Source organism: Haemaphysalis longicornis, unplaced genomic scaffold (genome assembly GCF_048455015.1).
Source record: "Haemaphysalis longicornis isolate Haplotype H1 unplaced genomic scaffold, Haemaphysalis longicornis Haplotype H1 scaffold_11, whole genome shotgun sequence".
Taxonomy (NCBI): Eukaryota; Metazoa; Arthropoda; class Arachnida; order Ixodida; family Ixodidae; genus Haemaphysalis; species Haemaphysalis longicornis.
The window spans coordinates 53,383,191-53,404,399 of record NW_027526214.1 but is presented as its reverse complement, the minus strand read 5'-3'; the positions used below and the strand labels follow the sequence as shown (position 1 = coordinate 53,404,399).

The following is a 21,209-nucleotide window of genomic DNA, read 5'->3' as shown; positions in this document are numbered from 1 at the left end:
ATAAAATCTGATTCCCATATCTCATGGTTTAAACATTCAGCTTCACAGTGCAAAAGAAGTGATCTTCATAGCTGCACTACATGCTGGCATGTACCTCTCGAGAATTTCCTATCACTGCGACACCACTCGCGGCGAAGAAGTGGGGAATTATGGGAAAATTGTTATTTCTTTGTTGAAATCGGCCCTCTGCGGCTTTTACAAGTACCTGGTACTGTTTCACGTAAGGAATTTTCGGCGAAAAAACTGTGCAAATCAAGAAAAAAGTGATGCCTAAAAAAATGCTTTTTTGGGCAATTTTTTTATTTATTTATTTATTTTTATTTTTTATTTGGTGCAAAAGACCCATGTGCCCCCTTAACAGCAAGTGGTGGAAGCCATCCCACATGTTAGCTTAATGCAAGCCCTCTTTAAACCATTGTAGCGGTTTCTCAACCATGAGTACGGTGGATGACTTCTTTTGGGCTGGCAAAAGTGATGGGGAACCAATGATAAACAATGACGATTTGTGTCGTGATGTCAAACATTTTGCCCTTTCAGCTAAAGTTGCCCACATACTTATTCAATGCCCACCTTTTGTGCTTGAATTCTACGCTGCTGCGTGTCACACTCTCAAGCAGTTGATTTTGCAGCTAAAAGTCACCAAATCTACGCGTAGCATTTTGTGGGTCTGGCTTTCCCGCATAGCTGGCGTGTTGTGCAAGAAGCCCATTTTACAACACGTGCTACGTACAAGCAATGCAGCAAAGCCACCTTTTTGCATACCAAGCAAGGTTTCGCAAAACGCAGAAAAGATGAGCTTCGGGAAGGGCTTCGTACCCATGAAATCCCCTCGCAAACTCCCTGGGGTCCATGGACTCCCATTTAAGAGCCATAACTAAACTAACGGTACAGTTCCGAAGTTTCGGTGTATTCACAGTGCCCCCCATAGATAGTGGTCCCAGCCTCAAAATCACTGTTGTGCCTCAGACTCGAGTAACAATCCAGTGACGTTTTGGCTGCTTTTATTTTGCAAAGTTAGGGGAGCAGCGATCACGTGCGTGTGGCAATTTGTGTGTGTCTATATAAGGCATTAAAGGGGCCCTGCAGCACTTACTGTTGAATACTTGGAATGTATTTTCAAAAAAAGGCAGGCATGGCTGCCTGCTCGCAGGCACGTGCTTAGGGCGTTTTTGAAGCAATAAACGTTTGTTGTCGAGTGGTCTGGTTGAAAGGGGAGTATTGAGTCCGTCACTCAAACTCCCTGAGCACTCAAAATACAAAAGAAGCGCCAAAACTGTGCGTAAGGTTCAGGCATAGAAGAGGTTCGTACACAGCGCCGACAACGGCATACCTTCGCAGGAAATGCGAGAAATAAGCCGCTAAGTTGACCAGCAACAGCCAATAGGACAGCCATGGGCTAATGACGTCGTTTAGGCCATGCCAGGGGTGCATAATGAGGAGAACTGAAGAGAGCGCGGGTGGTTATTCCACGTCTTTTCACAGCAATTTGCACGCTCATTGCTTCACGTCCACGTGTAATACATATTTGGCTCAGGTATTCCTGGTAGTGTAATTTACCTAAATGTCGGGCCAGTTTATTTGCACTGCTCAAAGAGTGTTGCAGGGTCCCTTTAACAGCAGTTTCCATAAAAAAGCACCTTTGCAGCAAGCACAATAGCAAATAGACAGAGGAAGTAAGGAGGGCTTCGCAAGAAATGCAAGGGGAAAAAGCACCTGGTGAGGATCAGATAACACAGACCTCTTGAAAGATGGTGGGCAAATTGTACTAGTAAAACTGGCAAACCTGTAGCAAAACGCAAAGGCCTAATGACCACAAGCATACAGTCGAACCCCGCTACAACGAACGCCGCTTCAACGAAATTTCCGCTTCAACGAAATATTTCCAATTCACCGTCAGCTAGCCATAGAAGTCAATGCAACAAAGTCCTCGCCACAACGAACCATTTGTCAGGCTTGCTTTCGCTTCAACGAAATTTTCGATGATTTGGGCTGGGTTTGAACAATTATTTTACAATAAAATAAGCATAGCGCCAGCTATCTGTAACTTTTTATACATTCAGGACGCTTAGTTTCACCGAAAACATGCGCGTTGCGACCACACCGCCACCCAAAACAAAACAAAAAATAACTCAGGCGCACGCCATTGCTTGATGGTGATAACGATGTGGCTGGCCGTCTTTACACGAGGCGCAGGCCCGCTTCGCCAAGGCGGAGCCCCAGAGCTACAGCCAATCCGTATCCAGTTGAAATTGCATGAATGTGCTCCGCTGCTGGCGCGGTGCCGTCATGTATGCGTTGTGAGCAGCTGTCCTTGCCGTTTTCCTTCAACCATTCTTCATAGCCAAAAGCAAAAGTCATGTATGCGTGTTTGGTCTTGAAGCCTAGTCATCCTATCTTAGTCGCGAGCGCGCGGTCATGTTAAATGCAAGCGCGCGCGCCTTGCCTGCCAAGGTCAGTAGCTGCCGTGCCCTGTCGGAGGATAAGATAACGGCACTGCTCCTGCCTCAAGCGAGAGGGGGCTTCCGACGGCCTAGCAGCTATCTGCAAGTAATCAGCTCGGTGGACACGCCTTGTTGTACAGCGATACGTTTTGCGCCTGCATATCTTCACCCCCCTCGTTCTTTGGGTGCAGTGAAAAAACAGATAACCATTGGTATGTTTGTTATCCGAATAAACATGAGTTATGGCGCGTCACTCCTTTTTCTAAACATTGTATTATGCTGCCAATGTTGCGGAAACGTACGGGGCTATTTTTCTGGCCTTTCCGTGGTGTGTTGGGGCAGATTTCGCCTCAACGAATTTTCGCTTCAACGAAATTTTTCGCACGTCCCGTCAATTTCGTTGTAGCGGGATTCGACTGTACTAGAATCATGGAAGAAACATCATCCTAATCCATAAGAAGTGGGACATGAAGGATTTAAAAAATTACATGCCAATCAGCTTGCTGTCAGTCGTCTACAAAGTACTTACCAAGGTAATCGCTAACAGAATTTCTGCCAATTTAGATTTCAGTCAACCTAAAGCAGGGTTCCGTAAAGGCTGTTCAACAATGGACCGCATTTGTACGATCAGTCAGGTGATAGAGAAGTGCGCGGAGTATACTGAAGATCCTATATATAGCCTTCATAGACTATGAGAAAGCATTCGACTCGGTCGAAACCTTAACAGTCATTCAGGCACTACGGAACCAGGGGGTAGATGAGCATTATGTAAGAATACTAGAGGATATCTACAGTGGGTATACAGCTACCATCATCCTCCATAGGGAGAGCAGTAAAATACCAATAAGGAAGGGTCTCAGACAAGGAGACGCAATCTCTCCAATGTTATTCACAGCATGCTTACAAGAAGTATTCAGAACGTTGGATTGGGAACAGGTGGGAGTAAGGGTTAATGGAGAATACCTCAGTAACCTCAGATTTGCTGATGACGTTGCCTTGCCAAGTAACTCGGGGGACGAATTGCAAAGCATGCTTTCCGCACTGGACGAACAGAGTAGAACCGTGGGCCGTAAAAGTAATATGCAGAAAACTAAAGTCATGATCAATAACTTAGGGACAGCACAGCAGTTTGGGATAGGGGGCAAGGCAGTGGAATTCGTAAACCAATATATCTACTTAGGCCAAGTGGTGACCCCAGATCCCAACCATGAGGCAGAGATAATTAGAAGGATCAGAATGGGGTGGAGTGCACACGGCAGACATTCCCAGATAATGAAGAGCAGACTACCATTGTCGCTTAAGAAGAAAGTGTATGACAGCTGCATCTTACCGGTACTCACCTACGGGGCAGAAACTTGGAGGCTCACTAAGAGGGTTCAACCTAAATTGAGAACGACTCAGCGGGCAATGGAGCGGAAAATGATAGGTGTAACATTAAGGGACAGGAAGAGAGCGGAGTGGGTCAGGGAACAAACGCGTGTTACGGACATATTAGTAGAGATTAAGAAGAAGAAATGGACGTGGGCAGGGCATGTAATATGCGAAGGCAAGGTAACCGCTGGTCATTAAGCGTAACAGAGTGGATCCCCAGAGAAGGCAAGCGTGGCAGGGGGCGGCAGAACGTTAGATGGGCAGATGAGATCAAGAAGTTTGCGGGGACAAATTGGTCGCAGTTGGCATAGGACCGGGGTAATTGGAGAATAATGGGAGAGGCCTTTTCCCTCCAGTGGGCATAGATAGGCTGGTGGTGATGATGATGATGAACATAGCATAAAAAATTACACAACATTCCACAGAGGAGTATTTACCTTGGTTATCTTAGCTCCAGCGTAAAGTGTTCAGTGAATTTCACACTGGCTGCCTCACTTATGAGCACTCTCCCAAGTTCAGCACTGAACACAGATTTGTGCACTTACGCTATCCTGATTCTAATGGCAACACAGCTTCCAAATGAGATGGCAGTGCAAGTGAAAATGCAATACCACGGTCTTTTATAAACCATGCACAGCGGTTGTAAATGACTCTTGAGTGTGTCATCATTACGTCCATAGATCTACCATATTTGCATGATTGTAACGCACAGGAAATGTACTTAGGAGAGTTTGAAGGAATAATTTGACGCCGCGTCTACCAGCAAGATGTGAAAAGCTTGACCCAGGTGTGTGGCAGGAGAAATTTTATTTGACCCAAGCAACTGTGGTTGCTAAAATTTCTTGTGTCTCATAAACTTACTTATGCAGCACCTGCAGCCCTTAAAGGGGCCCTAAATAGGTTTCTGAAGGTCGCCATTTCAATCGCGCAATCGCTAGAGTACCCCTTCACGACAATGTATACCAAATATTACATCTCTGCGTAAAGCAGGGGCTGCACAAACACGCAACAAAGATGCTTTCTTTCTTCCTTGCTCACCTACCGCTTCCTTGCCGCCACACTTGCGCGCTGTGACGTGCAACAGAGCGGTTCTGACGCACCCGTGTGACGCACGAAGCTCTCAACAGTATGGCTGCGCTATTGGTGGGCCCCTTAAGGGCTGTAGCCACTCAGCGTTCCCGGCTCTGGGAGAAACGCGGTTGCGCGCAGCGCTCCTGCACCGGCGGCACGGCGTATTCGTCCTGCACGGGTGGCACGGACGAATGTTTATCGTCGCCATCCGTTACACGAGCGTAGCTGAGTTTGTAGTCGTTTACAAGGTATTAATAACGCTGAAAAACGCGGAAAATCTCTGCGGGCACAAACGGCCGCTACACGCGCGACCGCGGCAAGCATCTGCCTGCTCGGTCGGCAAGCAGCCCACTGTGCGGTGTACGCACGATAACGCATACACCACAGCAGCTAAAACTTGTCACCGCCCGCCAGTGCGGGACTATTGCTGAAAATCAGTTTGCAAATACGCGAAAGGGGGTGATAGTGCAGTGAAAGATTGCGCGGGGGGTCGTCGTCGTCGCGGCCTCGCAAAGCAGCGTCTGGATAACTGTGGCGATGCTAAGCCTTTTCACCGACCTCGGTGGGACGAGTTCACCGCGAAACGCTAACGCTAGCAAGCCGCTATAGTCGTCAGTGGCAATCTTCAATTATTGTCGTTAGCGAGCATGTTGAGTTAGGAGGCCCCCTATCTTGCCTTCAAACGCTCGTTTGCGCTCGTTTCCGCCGACGCGAGCACGGCCGGTGTGAGGAGCTATTCGATGCGGGCCGGCCACCGACCCACCCCGCTGAGCGGTAGTAGGCGGAGCTGGCGGAGCTTGGCCGTCATCTGCTACAAGCGTGACGTACCGCCGAGCGGAGCCAATGGCTGCGCGCTTCTCGACGCAACCCTGTTTCTCTAGGTGTCACCGATCAGGTCTTGCGCCTGGTCGGTGGCGTCTCCGCTTCCACAGTGCTTTGGAGGAGCGGTTAAAGAGGGAATACGCCAGGCCTTGTTGCGGGCCCTTTTTAATGAACGATAGCGCGGCTAATACTCGATGCTTTTAAATCATTTTTGCAGCAGGATGTTCTTTGGATAGTACTCCAATGATTGCGCACGTAAAATCTCAACCTTTGGAACCTTGTTTAGGGCCCCTTTAAAACTGCAGTTGGAAACGAAAGCATTTGGCATCTCAAGTGCCCTGACCTTCATAAGTTCAGATGTGACAAGTTCTTGGTTCACTCGTCGCTTCTTTACAAATTCCGCCAGGGAGTGATTGAGTTGTCGGAAATGTCTGTGATCGGGGTCGGTGAAGCCTTGCATAAAAATGTGGCTCTGCTTTGTTTGCACAATTTGCGCTGGGACGTTGTGTGTGGGGGATGCTGGTCGGTTGGACTCACTAAAGGCAAGCAAAATTACCTTTTTGTGGAAGTGGTACTCTCTGCAGCCACAACCACAAACACGAGGTGCTAAAATCAGCAGCAACAGGTGGCTAAGGTGTGCTTAACGAGGAATGGCCACGCCAGAATTTAGTCATGCGATCTTGACCAATGGTTCTGCATTAAATTGAAATTGATTTCGGGAGGGGCCAGTGTCAATGCTGATGTTTCTGCAGTGGAACCCCAATTACACGACTTTCAAGGGACTGCGCGAGAGTGTTGTACAACCGGGGTGTCGTACAAGTGGGGTATGGGTAAATGCCGCCCTAATAGATGGCCTCACGCGACAGGTGGGCTAAGGACTTATTCAAAGTACTATATCAACCGCATTCTCGCGTAATTTGCAAACCCCTAACTGAAACGTAAATTTTCTATAAATAAAACGCTCATTTGGTTCCCCCCTCCCCTCCATGGCGTCTGCGCTAGCCCGCCAGCCATGCACCATGCTGTCCAATGCTATTTATAGCCTGCCAGCCCTGCGCCTTGCACGCGTGAGATAGGGCAAACACGGTTGAGCAAATTGAGAGGGTAACGGGCGAGTGTGAAACTTCCAAGGGCAAGCGAAACGAACGATAGTACGACGCAGCGATGCAAAGAAGGTGGCAAAGAAAGCAGTGAAGCGACAACACAGCAGAGACCAGAGAAAGGGGGCAAGAGAGCGTCGTGAAAGAAACTTCAATCAAGCGGGCGACAAGAGCGTCGTGTCTGTTTTTCAATCGGCTCAATGGTGGCTTAGGATTCGCGGTCCCACCGGCCACTTGTCTTGACTTTGGCTTCTCACAGTTGCCGCATTGGTTAACTCCTGCCCACTTGCTTGCGTCTGCTCAGCAAGTGATCGCGCCCGCCTGCGGGCCTTCACACGTCAAAGCAGCATCAAACGAAGGTTGAAAATAGAGAAAGGTGAAGACGAGGCAGCAAAGCGGTGTGAAAGATGTGCAAATCGCCAGTTTATCCTTGCCAGGGTCCGTTGCACGTAGCGGGCCGCATGCACCGGAGCATCATATCCTCGGGGTTTTTAACGCGGCGTTTCTACGGGGAGTTTGCCGGGACCGCGGTGTTCCGTCGTAAGAAGTGGGTTGTCGTGCGACCAGGATTGCGCTGCAGCTGTTTCAAGCCGATTTCCGTTTCCGAGCCTGATTGCAACCCACACACACACAAGACACACACAAGTTGCAAGGCTACCTTGAGTGAAAAAGAAGTGCACGTTGAACACAGCATGTGTGGCCCCCTGCACATACACGGCAAACGGAACTGAGCACAGGCTGGCTGCAGTGTGCAGTGCCTTCTGCCCTCCGCGTAGGCTTCGGCGACAGCTACTCCCACGGGGTCTCATTGGAGGGACGAACGTGGCTGGACGCGGCTGCCACGCGACCCGGCGAGTTCACGCGACGCCACACCATCCACTGCCCGCTCAGCACAGACAGAGAGGGAGAGAGAGCAGAGACTCACGATGATGAGCAGGTCGGCGTGGGTGCCCGTGAAGATGGGGATGTCCATGGGCACGGAGGCCGTGTAGGGCTTGTTGAGGCGCACCCCGAAGTTGCGCTCGCCGCTCAGCAGCAGCAGGATGAACACCCCGATGTGCACCAGGCCCACCCGCGCTGCGCATGCGATCAATCGTGCAGGCATCCTTTCTCACTGGGGTGGCCGCAACGGCACAAGCTTGCCCGCAAACCGGCCATTTCAATGCGGTGCACTTGTCCCGTTAGCCCCGTATTCCGAAAGCAAACTTATCTTATGCCTTAAGGGCACCCTTCACAAGTGCCCGAAAAGGACCGGAATGAAAAAAGGCCACCGCGCGTTTCAGAAAACTTCCTTGAGGCACCCCAGGGTTTATACAGGATTCAAATACTACAAGAATTCAAGGATATTCAAGGACTTTCAAGGCCCTGCCAAGGTATTTTCAAGGGTACAGGGGAGAACATGTACCAAACTGTTCTACTACTGTTCATTTGTTTCTTTACATTACAAAAAATGACCTAGAGAAAAGTCTCTGCGGAACAACTGCACCCTTTGGAAGCGGTCAGATTCAGAGCCACCTGCAGTAATAATCAGAGGGCTTTACAAAAAACATGCCATCTTGAACTTTTTCGAGCTCTGCAAATGCTCTTAATACACAGTCTTGGATAGCGAGGAACATAACTTAATACCTCCTGCCATTGTCATCCCCTTAATGTCTGTTCATCAACAAGTGTGTGTGTGTGTGGGGGGGGGGGGGGTCAGCTCTCTGACTTTTCCCACCATCACACATGTAAAAATACAATGTTCCACCAAAGCTTAGGAGGTAGATACACCGTGTTCTCACATTACACTACGAGTCTTGCTTATCTGTGCTCCCTTTCATGTCATTCTGGCAGGTCAGCCCTGTTCGTTTTCGAAACGTAGTGGGGCATAGCTATGGTGGGGTACAAGAGATATGCGAAATCAATAGCAGGATGCGGCAATGCAGAAAGCAGCATCTAACATGGGAAGGGGACCTATGCTAATTTCCCCCTCGTCCGGTGCGGGGATTTCGTTCCACAAGAGCCCTTGCATAAAGCACCCTGCCAGTGCTCCCAAGCTGGCTTGAAAATGTAAAAGCCTGTTTTCGACGGGGAGTGTGCAGGGCCACAATGATAAGCCATAAAAAGCACGCCACATATTGGGGCCTCTTCTTCATTGCCCAAACAATTCGAGGGTTTTCAAGGAGGAAGGAAAAATTCCAGGCTTTGAAGGCCCTTGAAAACTGAATGCTCAATTTCAAGGCTTTTCAACGCATTCAGAGACCTGTACGAACCCTGGTGACCTTATGAAAGGCGCCCTTTTTGGAGCACGCTAGGCTCCTGCGAACGAGGGTAGCACGCAACGAGGCAATCAGCATACGGGACTTGACCCTTGCACCGATAGGGAAAGACATCCCCGTGGCCCCAGCTTTGAAGCGCTCGGATCAGCAAGCTCCATCGGTGGCCAGTCTGCGTAGAGAACTTCAGGCTCACCGTCGCAGCCGATATTTGATCGTCGCTTGCACCACGGCCGCGCATGCCTATCCTTTGCGTAAATTTCCACCACAGTATCATCCCCTTTCTCGTACGTGTAACTTTGTTTGCCCGATTGATCGCATTCTGGAAAGCAGCGACAAACCGTAGCCACCCCTGCCGGCGTCGTTCTAGGCATGGTGCCGACGCTGGCCGCATTGCACGCCGGCCGGGCCAATGTGCGGGTGTAAACACAGCCGCGTCTGGGCGGCAGGGGTGGGCACGGATCATTTTTACACGCAGAAAGTGCTTCATTCTTTACTGCTTCGTCAATTTCTCACAAACGACCCACAAAATGTGGCACCTCAGCCAAGCTATTGTCATAGTACACGATGTTGGTTGTGGAAAGGCGCGCTTAAGGTAGGTCACGAGCTACACTAAGTAGGCTTACTTTTCGGGCCGATAAGTTTGGAAGAACACCCTTGCAGCGTAAGTTCAGTTCTTGAAATGCGCCAAGGCGCCGTAAAGTGTCACGAGGCCAACAAGCGAAACCAACGATGGGGATTCGCGCTCCTTCACCGGCAGGAAGAAGCCAAATGAGGTAGCAGAAAATGTGAAAGCAGGTCAGGAAACTAATCCAGCGTTTATAGGCAATGATGAACTGTGGGGATATTTTTTTGTGATTGGTATCAGCTGTTATCATAAACTGGGGATGAAACAGATTTTCTGACCGTCTCCTTCCTACCGTGAATCCCATCGTCGGTTTCGCTTTGCATACACTAGGTGGCGCCGTCGTTCCAAGATCAGCTCGCACTGGCTCGCACGTCCGAATCGGCCGCTATTTTCCCATAGGCGAAAATTCTTTTATTTATTTTCAGGATAAACAGGTAAGTACCATCGTTGTTACCAGTGCCAAACAAAATAGACTACAAAATGCGACCTTCGTGTGAAGTTCGAGCGCGGTGGTGTTCGCTCAGGAAGAAATTTTTGAACTGTTCCAATTATCGGCGTACCACTCCGTATATGATGTTGTAGAATCGTGTGAGTCAGTCATGCGATGTTTGTTCCACTGATGTTATTATTTTCACTTCTTATGCTTTTCTTTCTTTATTGTACACATCTTCCTTTCCTCTCCTTTCCCGTGTTTCTTGTGCACACCACACTGAATTAGGCATCATGCTGTTTGTAGGCACTTATCCAAACAAACAAATAAATAGATACAAAAACGAAAAATCCCGGGTGGAGGCGGTTGGCTACTCACATTGGTCGGCACGGGCGTCGTTCAGGTGGTACAGTGTGGGCACCAGAATCTCCAGCACCTCGGAGCTCTTCAGAACGTAGAACAGGAACTTCTGCACAGGGCCACAGAGCAGTCGCAAGCAGTCACCGGCGGGTCAGGTCTTGGGTGCCGCCTATGTCTAGGCTGATAATAGTACGGGGGCGAGTGTGTTCCAACCACAACGCTGGCCTCCGGTTCAAATAGCAACAGACACAGCTCTGTTTGCAGGCTTCGTGTCTGGCTCCTAATGTAACGCAGATCCCCCATAAGACATAGACCCGCATCAACGCTTAACTGCGGGGTAGAAAATAGTTCACGAATAAATGACCGCAGAGGAATCAGTACAAGTTAACAGGCTTACGCTATCAAGAAAATGGTGCACTGCAGGCCATGCTTTTTTCCTGTTTCTTTGTAAGGGCGATTCAGCCCGTGTGCCTGTAAAGGCAGGGCAACTACCTAGTGAAACTACTAAGGGTTGGGGGAGAAACGTGAACAATTGCGCATTATGCTAACACATTCTTAGTTAACTCTCTGTTTCTGAGCAAGTTTATGCAAATATGGAGTCGAAATTCTGCTATCCCTTATTCAATTCAATAGAGAACTCTTTTTGCCATTATGTAAAACAATTTGATTTGAGCAGCAGCTGAAATTTCACTAATCGGGTACATCTAAATGCCTTCACTACCAGTTCCTTGCTTAAGAAACGCTCAAATCTTTACAGTTTCTTGCTTATACATTCATTCAGAACACAGCTGTTCCAATGCAGTTTTCTAAACATGGATTTTGGTGACATACGTGTCTCCACAAGCAAAGCAACCAAAGCTGCTCCCAAACACAAGCGACTGCTTATGCACTTAGAGAAAAAGAATAAAAAAATACAATTAGCGTTGTGATGATGACAACTAGGGGAATTTGCGTTATGATCAAAAGATATGCAGATTGTTTTTGAGTAGAACAGACATTTTAGAGTTTGTTTGCAATATTTAAACTAGTCGCGACCAATCCACAAGCGGGGTATGCGTCAAGGAGTGGAGCAGAAGAGGAAGTGGACGACGAACCGCACTCGTACTGACCGCAGCATCGGTGGCCGCCTCCTTCAACGCTCTTATTCCTACTCACGGCCGTAATAAACCCTTTGCACCGTAACGATATTTTTGCAACAGCTTTTGTAAAAACGAACTGAAGGTGGTGCCAGTGGACAGCGCGCAAGACAAGAAGAATTGCAATAAGACTAAGATCGTCATTCTATCTGCATCGAAGCAGAAAAGAAAGACAAAACCGGTTCTTTCATTGGTTTTTGCTCTTCAAGCCCTGAGCTCACCTACAAAGGTCTTGATCCAAGACCCCACGTCCTCCATAGAGTTTCATTGTAGTATACACTAGAGGGAAGTTTGCCAGTGCAATCAGGTGCTGTCGTGGGCCTGCCATAGTGGCTACCAGTGTTTCTCGCCTACTTGACTTGGCTTACCACGTGGCTTTCTCTCGCTCTTGAAGCCACAATCAACAAAAGGTGTGACATTTTTTTCCTTGCTCATCTTCCGTGATGGTCCTAAAAATCCCCGACAAATAAATGCCTCGAAGCACCACTTTTACATTAACAAAAACAACTTTAAATAGTCATTACAGTAATACAGTCTACGCCCGTTGCAACGGACCCTCATTAATTCGGCACAAAACGTCCGCTGTAGCCGAAGTATGCAGTATCCGACTGGCACCTAGAAAAGGCCTAGTGCATGCGGTCAAGGGTGTAAATACGCATGATAAGCTGAGCAAATAAAGCAAGAGTATAACTGGAAGCAATTATCAACCAGCTACAAAAATCAGTCATGGCCACCAGAATTAGCTAGGCTCCTTTAAATCCTTCACGACGAGGCAGAATTCTCTGAAACCGTTCGTCAAGCAAATCGGATCGCTGCCCGACGTTCCCCCAAGCAGGTGCCACAGTTTTTATGATTTGAGTCTGGTCATTGAAACAGCTGATACGAAATCATCTGATGAAGGACAGCTGTGAAATCGAAAGTTAGTCCAGTTGGATTGCGCACGGCCACTGGCAGATAGCACACAATGAATGGGAACCAACCCCCCTACTTGAGGCATTGCTTAACGGAATGGGAACGATACATGCGTGGGAATTATAAAGACCGAGCTTCACTGAGCCCGAGTTCTTTATTACATAAAAAAAACTGTGACGAGGGCAGACTCGACTCTGCGTGGACCACTTTGCGTATTTGATAGTGCTGTTCAACCTCACCGCGGTCGCGTTTATCGGCAGCGGCCTTGTTCTTGACGCTCACGCGGACCGTCTGTTTAGGCAGGCCTGTACTTCTGGCAATGTCGGCCTGTTTTTCTACATGTTCGACAGCGTTAAGTATACTTAATTTATCTCACAGTGAAATCAGCTATCTTGCCGCTCATGCCGCTGGTCGCGCACACACACAAAAAGAAACCAGTGGCACTGGCTTGGCTTGGCTGCACCAATGACCCCGCCGCCAACAATGTTGCATGACGTAACAGTTTTCTTGCCACACTAAACAAAAAAAAAGGCATATCGGGTGCCAGCCCGCGCGGAAGACCGCTATAAACATTCAGTTGAAACAATTTTCGCCTAAAATTTAGTCTGTTGTAGCCGATAGTCTGCTCTAGCCGGGCCCGTTATGAGCGGAGTGGACTCCATTTAAAATGCATGGGAACCAAACAAACCAACAGAAATGGTCTGTTGTAACTGAAAGTCCGTTCTTGCCGGATCCGCTGTAACGAGCATAGACTGTATTGTTCTTTTTTTTTGCAGCCACAGATAACTTTTCAGCTTGTTGGCGAGCGCCTAGGCACTGGTGCTGCATTTCCCTCCAGTATTGTATGTTGGTATGAACCCCCCCCCCCCCCTCCCCCGCACTTGGCCGAAGGAAAGAGCGAAAAGGGGCGGGCCCAGTGCGGGACCTTGTTGTAGTCGCAGAGCTTCCAGAAGAAGACCAGCAGCTCCTGGTGGCAGGCGACGCGCTTGGCCGAGTGGGGCAGGTAGGTGCGCACCAGCGGGTTGTTCAGCAGGCGGGTGAAGCCCCGCAGCACGAAGGAGAAGTCCTCCTCTCGGTGGATGCGCGACAGGTAGTTGATGAACAGGTTCTCGCACCAGCCCTCCTCCTCCTCCTCCTCCCCGGCCCCCACGCTGGCACCCTCCTGCGCCAGTGTTGTTGCCGCAAGCAGGGGCACGGGCAGGCGTTGCTATGAGGGGCGTGTGAATACTCGAATACGAATCGAGTAGTACCTCAGCGAATAATTCGATTCCCAAATTGAATGTTCCCTATTCGATTTTTTGAATAGTCGAGTGGAGTTTCCGAACGTTCCCTGGTTTTGCGAACGCGAGAAATGTCTGTGCATGCTAACGCGCTGCTGCTACACCATCAGCTGGGCAAGTTTCATCCTAATCCCGCTTTCGGCGAGCGCGCCTTGCAGAGGCCGTAAATTTTATCCTGCTGCACGGAGTAATCTGCGATTGCACCAATAAGGTCTTTTTTTCAAGCCGTCGCCGTCGACTCTGGCCGCCATTTTGTATCGTGCGACTGGATGTTTACGTGTCAGTGCAGCTTCCCGTAAAGACTGCCGCCGTTTTGACAGCGCTTCCGTTAATTTCAAATGAAAAGCGGTTCTGGCTGTTTTCAATGCAGTTGGGGTATGGTTACTGCGCGTTTACTTGTTTTTAGGACCACAGGCTTGCCCACGGCGACTGTGGTGCAAGCTTTCCTTCCCCTGCGTATAATTCACGCTTCTCGCTGCTTGTGTGCTTCCGGAGAAGTGCCTTATCGTGGTCCATGCCTGCAAAGTGCTCGCTTGTGGGTTACGAGGCTCTGAATAGTCGTTGCCTATGATTGCAGTACACCAACTCCACTGCAAGTCGTTTATTTTTTTATTTTTTTTTTTTTCAAATGCGTATCGTGCCCACTCCCGATTCCTGCAGTACCGCCCATGCAGTCGGAAAGTGCATTCACCGGGTTGAAAAAGAATGTCATGCCTCCCAAACATGCGAAGTAGCTTCTGCATTTGCACAAAAATCTATAAAAAATCGAGGCCTGTAAAAAAAAAAAATTAATATTCGATATTTGATTAGAAATTTACTATTTGGCATTCGCACAGCCCTAGTTACTACGATCGTTGATTGATGGCTCACTGTGGGGTGCACTGTGCCGCAGCCCTAGTGCAGGGCCCCCGCAGACTAATCTTGACCACGTGCACGGGATCTTTAACGTGCGCCGAAATCTCGCCACATGGCCGCGTGTTTTTCTCCCACTGTTGCTGGGTTCAAACCCGCGTCCTTGGGCTCAGCTGCACAAAGCCACGGCCACTGCAGCAGCCACCGCGGTGGGTGGACTTTTGAACGAGCCGCACTTGTCCCTGGCCAGCTTAAAGGGAGCACTCACCGCTGCGCTGCCGGCCCCCGTGGAGTGGTGGGCGTGCGGTGGCCGGAAGTCGTGGTCCAGGGTGACCACCAGCAGCTGCAGGGCCACCTCAACCAGGGGCTCCCGGTGGTCGGCAAACAGCAGGTGGTTGAAAGGGAGGCCGTAGCCCACGGGGTCGTACCCACACACCACGTTCAGCAGGGAGGTGAACAGCGGCAGGGCGTGCCTGCCCAGGGCGGCCACCACGCGGCCGTCACGCATACACGCCTGGCACACGTCGACCTAGCCTTTAAACTTCTAATGAGGGGTACGATTGACCGCTTGGATGGATTACGAGTTAGCATTTGGGGACGGTTGAGTGAAGGCCTTCTTGAACACTGTTAGATGTGCAGAAGTACGGATGGTCGAGCGGTAGGAAGTGACTACCGCAAACAGGAGTAGGCCATCAGGCCCACGAGAGACATGAGAACATGCCGAGCCGTTTGCCCAGAACGAACTGTACTTATTTTCACAAACCGGCCACTCGCCGCTGTGCTAGGCTTGCACGGCTGAACACAAAACTATCAGCACCGTGTGGGGGCGCTGCACATAAGCTAACATTGTAACAAACACGCAGTTCAAAACGAAACATCTGTTGGAATGAAGCGGCATCTGTTGAGAAACTGCGTGGTTGCCGCAATGGCCATTTTGCTGCACAGCCCCGAAATGAATCGTGGCCACTATGACTTCGCCCAGCAGGTGCCGCAACCCTCTCCATCGCCGTCAGAGCTACGAAGCTTTGTAGTCTGTGTTGCTTCTCGCTGCGAAATCATCCAGCCGAACAGGCCGTTTTGCCTCCTCTACATATTTGTGCTCCATGTCACACACCAGAGAGGCTTCTCACAGTTAATTAATGGGCACCGTGATACAAGTCTTCGAGATATAATTCCCCCTTCATCTGAGCATGCTACTAAGCACGGGCAAAGGTTCACAATCACCCCTTGCCAAACCCAGAGGAACTGATTACCGTATTTTCCTGTCTATAAGTCGCACCTTTGTATAGGTCGCACACCCCTCAAAATGACAGTTTTTCAAAAAAAAAAAAAAAAACGTATATAGGTCGCACCGGTGTATAAGACGCACCAGTATCTAAGACGCACTTGTCAAGTAGGTAAACTCATAGCGAACCAGATCGTTAGACACTGTCGCGAAAGTACATGGTCGCGGTGGCCGCCGCCTATGAACGCATCCCCCGGTAAGGTGGGCTAGCCACGTGCATATACCGTCTAAAGTCTAGACAGAACTAACTTCTCAAAAATGGTTGATTGATACACACAGATGGCATGTACTTACAGATGGCGTTTAGTCAAAACCATCAAAGTCTTCTTCCTCCGACTCGCTAACAAGTAATTCAGCAACTTCAAGTGGGAGTTCTGCCGGCGCATCACTGTCTTCCTTTGACTTGCTGATGTCTTCTTCGCCGACATCGTCACCACTCACGGACCGGATTAGTCCGGCCTTTATCAAACCGGCTACAACTGTTTTTGTAGAAATGAGTCCCAAGAGTGGGAGACCCATTTATTTGGCCACGTCTCTTGCGTGCTGTCGTAAATCAGCGCAATAAAGGTGTCATGGCGGACGGAAGTGACGCGAACGGAAGCGGCGCGAAAATCGAAATTGATCAGAAGCTGTCATTCTAAGAATTAGCAGCATTGTTTACCTCCTTCAGAGTAACTCTCTGTAATAATTTACAAGCTGCATTTTGTTTTTGCAACCTAGTTTGATGTTACTTTGAATTTATTCTGAACTGTATCTACTGCGCATGGCATAAAGTGGCATGTGGTTGTCGCAGGCCATTATCACTGCTTTTGACTAGAAAAAGCTGCAAATTCTTTGATTTAATGTCCTAAAGAGACATGTGGGCTATGAGAAACGCCGTAGCGGTGGGCTTTGTTCGCGGCCACCGCGAACCGGATTTATCCCGTACATAAGTCGCACCGGTGGATAAGACGCACCAACAAAAATTTCAGAAAAAAAAAACCGCAACTTATACACCGGAAAATACGGTAAGATTTCTTTTTTCTTCCAAAAACAGCAGTTGATCAGAACAAGCTGTCCAATGATGAAGTGTCCATGCCATTCTTTGCATCAAGTAGCGCTTAATCCACATTGTTGCAGCAATTGTGCAAACTGCTACCAGATTGTTTTTTTTCTTCTAACAAACATTTCTGCACCACTCTGTCACTCTGCTGGACACGATGATGATAACCCCTCGCGGGTGTTGCCGTGCTCTGTAAGAAGGAGGTGGCGTCGCGCCTGCTTAGATGACATGAGCAATGGCCTTCAACACCTGCTCGCACGCCAGCTCACAGCTACATGGCAGCAGCGAGCTAGCTGGGAGTGATTGGGTGGAAAAGGCAATAAAGGAACAAGGGAGACTGATCACAAGCACTCGGTTTCTGGCATTTTTTCTGCGTGCGTGAGTGGTTATCACTGGCGACTCGCACAGAGGGACCAATGCAGCGAGGTGCGTGTTTGTTTTGTCTGCGGCTCGCCTTTGGGAGCCATGGTCACGAAAAAATGGAAGAATTCGGATTTAGCGACAAAGCGGGCATTGCTCGACTGGCACAGGTCGGTGAAAAGATGTCGGCTGCAGAGGTATCCGGACTGGCTTGCGGCGTTTTTGAGCACGATACTGCGCAACAAACCTGACGCACAGGCGAAGGCAGCACGGCCACGGCCCGGCCGGTGCGGAGCGTGTCGTATTCAAGGTGGCTTTGTTGCGCGGCTTCAGACAAGAGGAGTGCAGATGCTAAAAAGAACGGTGCTGAGTGCCTCGAGAGGCAATTTAGAGAGCTGGCAGCGTTCGCATGCACCATTCCAAATGACACAACGGCACACGAGTTCGTGAGTGCTGACGACAATGTGCGGGCGGTGGCGGACCTCACCGATGCCGACCCTACAAGCAGGCCCGACAACGTTCCCAACCGCCCCGTGCAGCCGAGCTTGCATCAGTGTTCAGATTTGCCACTGTACTGGCACAGTGCACAATGCGGGATTTTGTTACTTGGACAGCATTCATAAGCTTGAAGACCAGTGTGGTGAACTTTGTGACGCAGAAGAACCAAGCGAATCTCATTTCCTGCTAAATAAAGTGCGGCACTCGTTACGCCGCGATTCAAATTTTTTGTGCTGTGAAGAACAAATTGGTAAACTACTGCTTGTCACAATCACGAAAAGCTCTCTGGTGTGCTGAGTTATCACATAATCTTCAGACAGGCATATTTTATATTTCGAATTACCGATAAATCGACCAATTTGGCGATCCCCTTCAAGTTCGGTATATCTGTGTTCAAATGTACTAAACGGATGATTGGAGAACAAGAGCTTGGCACCACTTTCCAGCCCAAACCAATGAGATACCTTCAGAAAGGAAGCATGAAATTGGGTCCTCTTGCAAGCAGTCTACTCTCACACTGTACCGACCAGGGCCTACAAGCAAAGCCAACCCCTGTAAACACAGGTTTCTGTAACTGCAAGGCTCCACACAGCACAAATTATGTAACGAACATCTGTAAACACTTGCAATGTTCTGCAGTTTACTGTGCATAATAAAAAAAGAATAATGCCGGAAGCAGAGATGGGAATAAAAAGTAAGGCATAACCTTTCCCTGAGCCAGGTGCGGGTGTATAAAATGCAAAAAATTAACTGTTCGCTCAGCCAGCCACAAAGTCAATAAACAAGCCAGCAAGCCACAAAGGAATCCAGCATTCCTGGCGTTTATTTGTTCTTGGCCAAGTTGACACGGGGTATGAGTTTTCTTTTAGCAAGAAGCTAGGCTGGGCCAATCCCATGGCCACTTCCCCCCCACGGATAGGCACCAAAAAGTGGGCACAGCTTTAGCGCAGTTTTACCTCGCAGAAGCCTGCACCTAAAGTCTCTCAACCGCACAGAGGCAAACTATGTGAACCTCAGCGAATTAAGCACCTGCCTCCTGGAGTAGCAAGCAAATGAGATGTCCTTATTTTTAACGTGTACTTGAACCAGTTCCCGAGTGACTCTTGAGGAACTCAAATCTTTGGAGTGGCCAAAACTCCGGATGGTTTTAGTGGAACAGTCCATTAGTAACATATCAGTGCTTTTTAAGACTCCATTTTTGTGCACTCTCAGATTGTATGGCTGTTCTTACTATTCGTGCCACGCCACACCAGACACCCTCAAAAACAGTTGTCAAGTGTACCGTTATGATTAATTTATTGCGATGACATTTCTTACCAAGAGATAACATTTATATGTGGGCAGCGACTGCGACACATCCCTTCGTTAGGACAAACACTATGAGGCAACTTTAAAAGCAGAAACAGAGGGTCACAATCACGAAGGACTAAACAATATGAGGGAAAAAACACCTCGCAACATTTTATGTATGGTGCACATACTCTATGTAAAAAAAAAAAAAAGAGAGAGAGAGAAAGAAGAAGCCAGCTTGTTGTACATGTAAATATTGCGGCAGTTTCTTAAGAAAGAAGAAAAGAAAAGCAAGACGCACCGATTGTCTGCAGACGTGAAGAAATGGATCCACTTGTTGGGTTGCTGATGGGCCTCTGCATGAAAGCAACACAAAAAGGTAGTGACGGCAGGCCTTCGAGGCTTTCCTGCACCCACTTACAGAGGGTCAACTACAGCAAACTCAGACGCACCGGGGCAAGCTTGCCAATGGCGGAGTGGCAGCAGGTTTACGTAAAATCCATTACGGCATGACAGATCAGACTAGCCATCCATAAAAAGCAGGGTGGATTCAACTGCTTGTCTGAGCAGCACATACGAAATGCCAGATACGAAACTTTGCAAACCCTGAAACCCTGACCGCTCGCAAATGCGCTCGGTTTCAAAAGTAAAAGGTTTAAGCAACTATCATCCATCCAGCAACAAAAAACTATCAGTCGTGCCTCTGTGGAGTCTTAAGTGATGCTTCACATAAACATTTGTCCGTAGCAAAGCACACCTCGTCTGCTACGTCCTCCCTTGTAATCTGCTAGCACGAGATGCGTGCCAATGACGCATTCAAATTGGCACTTCTAATTCTTCTGAAACACACGCTACTCTCCATAGAGTTTCATACTATATTATGTATAGTACTATAGAAGTAAATCTGCTGCTACAACAATGTGTCACGTGGTAGCTGCCCTTGCAGCTGGGAGCATTCCTTGTTTACTTGGCTTGACTCGCAACATTACTTCTGGTGGCCCCTGACAACTGCGGCAACTGTGGTGTCGCTAGAAATTTGGCTAGTGTGCAGTATGGGCTAGTTATTCATTACAACGGTGCGTTACTGAAGTGACAAAAACACATGAGAAACAACGCACCGATCGACTGCAGCGCCCTCTCAGCGCGCTATGCAATGCACTCACCAAGTTTGCTGTTGAGGCATTTTTATGAATCGGAATGCTGTTTTAAAGGGACGGACCACCGATTTTTGTTGCGTATATGTTCTCTAGCTCGTATGAAAGCCAGCGTGTTATACAGCCTGGTAACCACAAGCAATTTATAAACAAATTAGGGGAAATAATTTTAATTTGGCATCAAACTTTCTGAAATCGGAAGGGTGGCGGTTCAGAGTGTAGAAACTTGACTCTACAATATGTGTCCCGGTCACATGACCTGCAAACCTGGCAGCTGCTGAAACTGCTGAAACGTTTATTCACTTGTGAAAAGCCTTTTTAACAGAAGTATTTGTATAAGCTCAAAATGTATGTGTATTTTTAAACGTTATTTTGAAAATTTTTAAGACATGCCGCCTGCCGCTACTTGGTTGCTTTCACTGTAGCTAGCTAGGCCTCCATGCCCAGAATCAACAGCAGCGATCAGTAAACAGACCCTGTGAAGGAGCTTTGCCGATTCTGTCCAAGTCTGCAGCGTTTCTTCTGCCGAAATATTGGATTTCGGTTTGCAAATACACCAACGGCAGCTTAAAAAAAAAAAAAGGGCATGCCCGGGTAGAATCGAACTGCCAACTGCCACAGCGTGAAGCCAGATTCTACCTATCGTCCATCCCAACAGATAGCGCCTTCGTGCAAAATAGACTAGTGAATTAAAAAAAACACACACACAAGGGAATAAGAAAGCCTATGATTCCCACTTTTTTAGCTGAGGACAAGTTTTTAATCTCGCGTACAGACTAATCTAAACTTTAGATCTAAAAATTTTGATTTAAATTGTTCTAGGGCGCTATCAGCAAAACCGTTTGTCATTAAGGTGCTTTAAGGGGATGCCCATCCATTAGGGATAGAGAACATGTACTCAGCAAAAATCAGTTATCTGTGC

The 21,209-nt window shown here is 48.5% G+C and overlaps 1 protein-coding gene across 1 annotated transcript in view; it reads right to left on the bottom strand.

Moving 5' to 3' along the window:
* LOC144160954 (protein HID1) overlaps positions 1-21,209 on the bottom strand; it is a 74,371-nt gene that overhangs the window by 32,888 nt on the left and 20,274 nt on the right. Inside the window, exons 7-11 of the mRNA XM_077692028.1 lie at positions 19,435-19,489; positions 14,927-15,131; positions 13,452-13,688; positions 10,497-10,587; positions 7,731-7,882 (exon numbers count right to left, since the gene is read on the bottom strand). Of these exons, the coding sequence (XP_077548154.1) occupies positions 7,731-7,882; positions 10,497-10,587; positions 13,452-13,688; positions 14,927-15,131; positions 19,435-19,489 (740 nt within the window). The remainder of the gene's footprint in view (positions 1-7,730; positions 7,883-10,496; positions 10,588-13,451; positions 13,689-14,926; positions 15,132-19,434; positions 19,490-21,209) is intronic.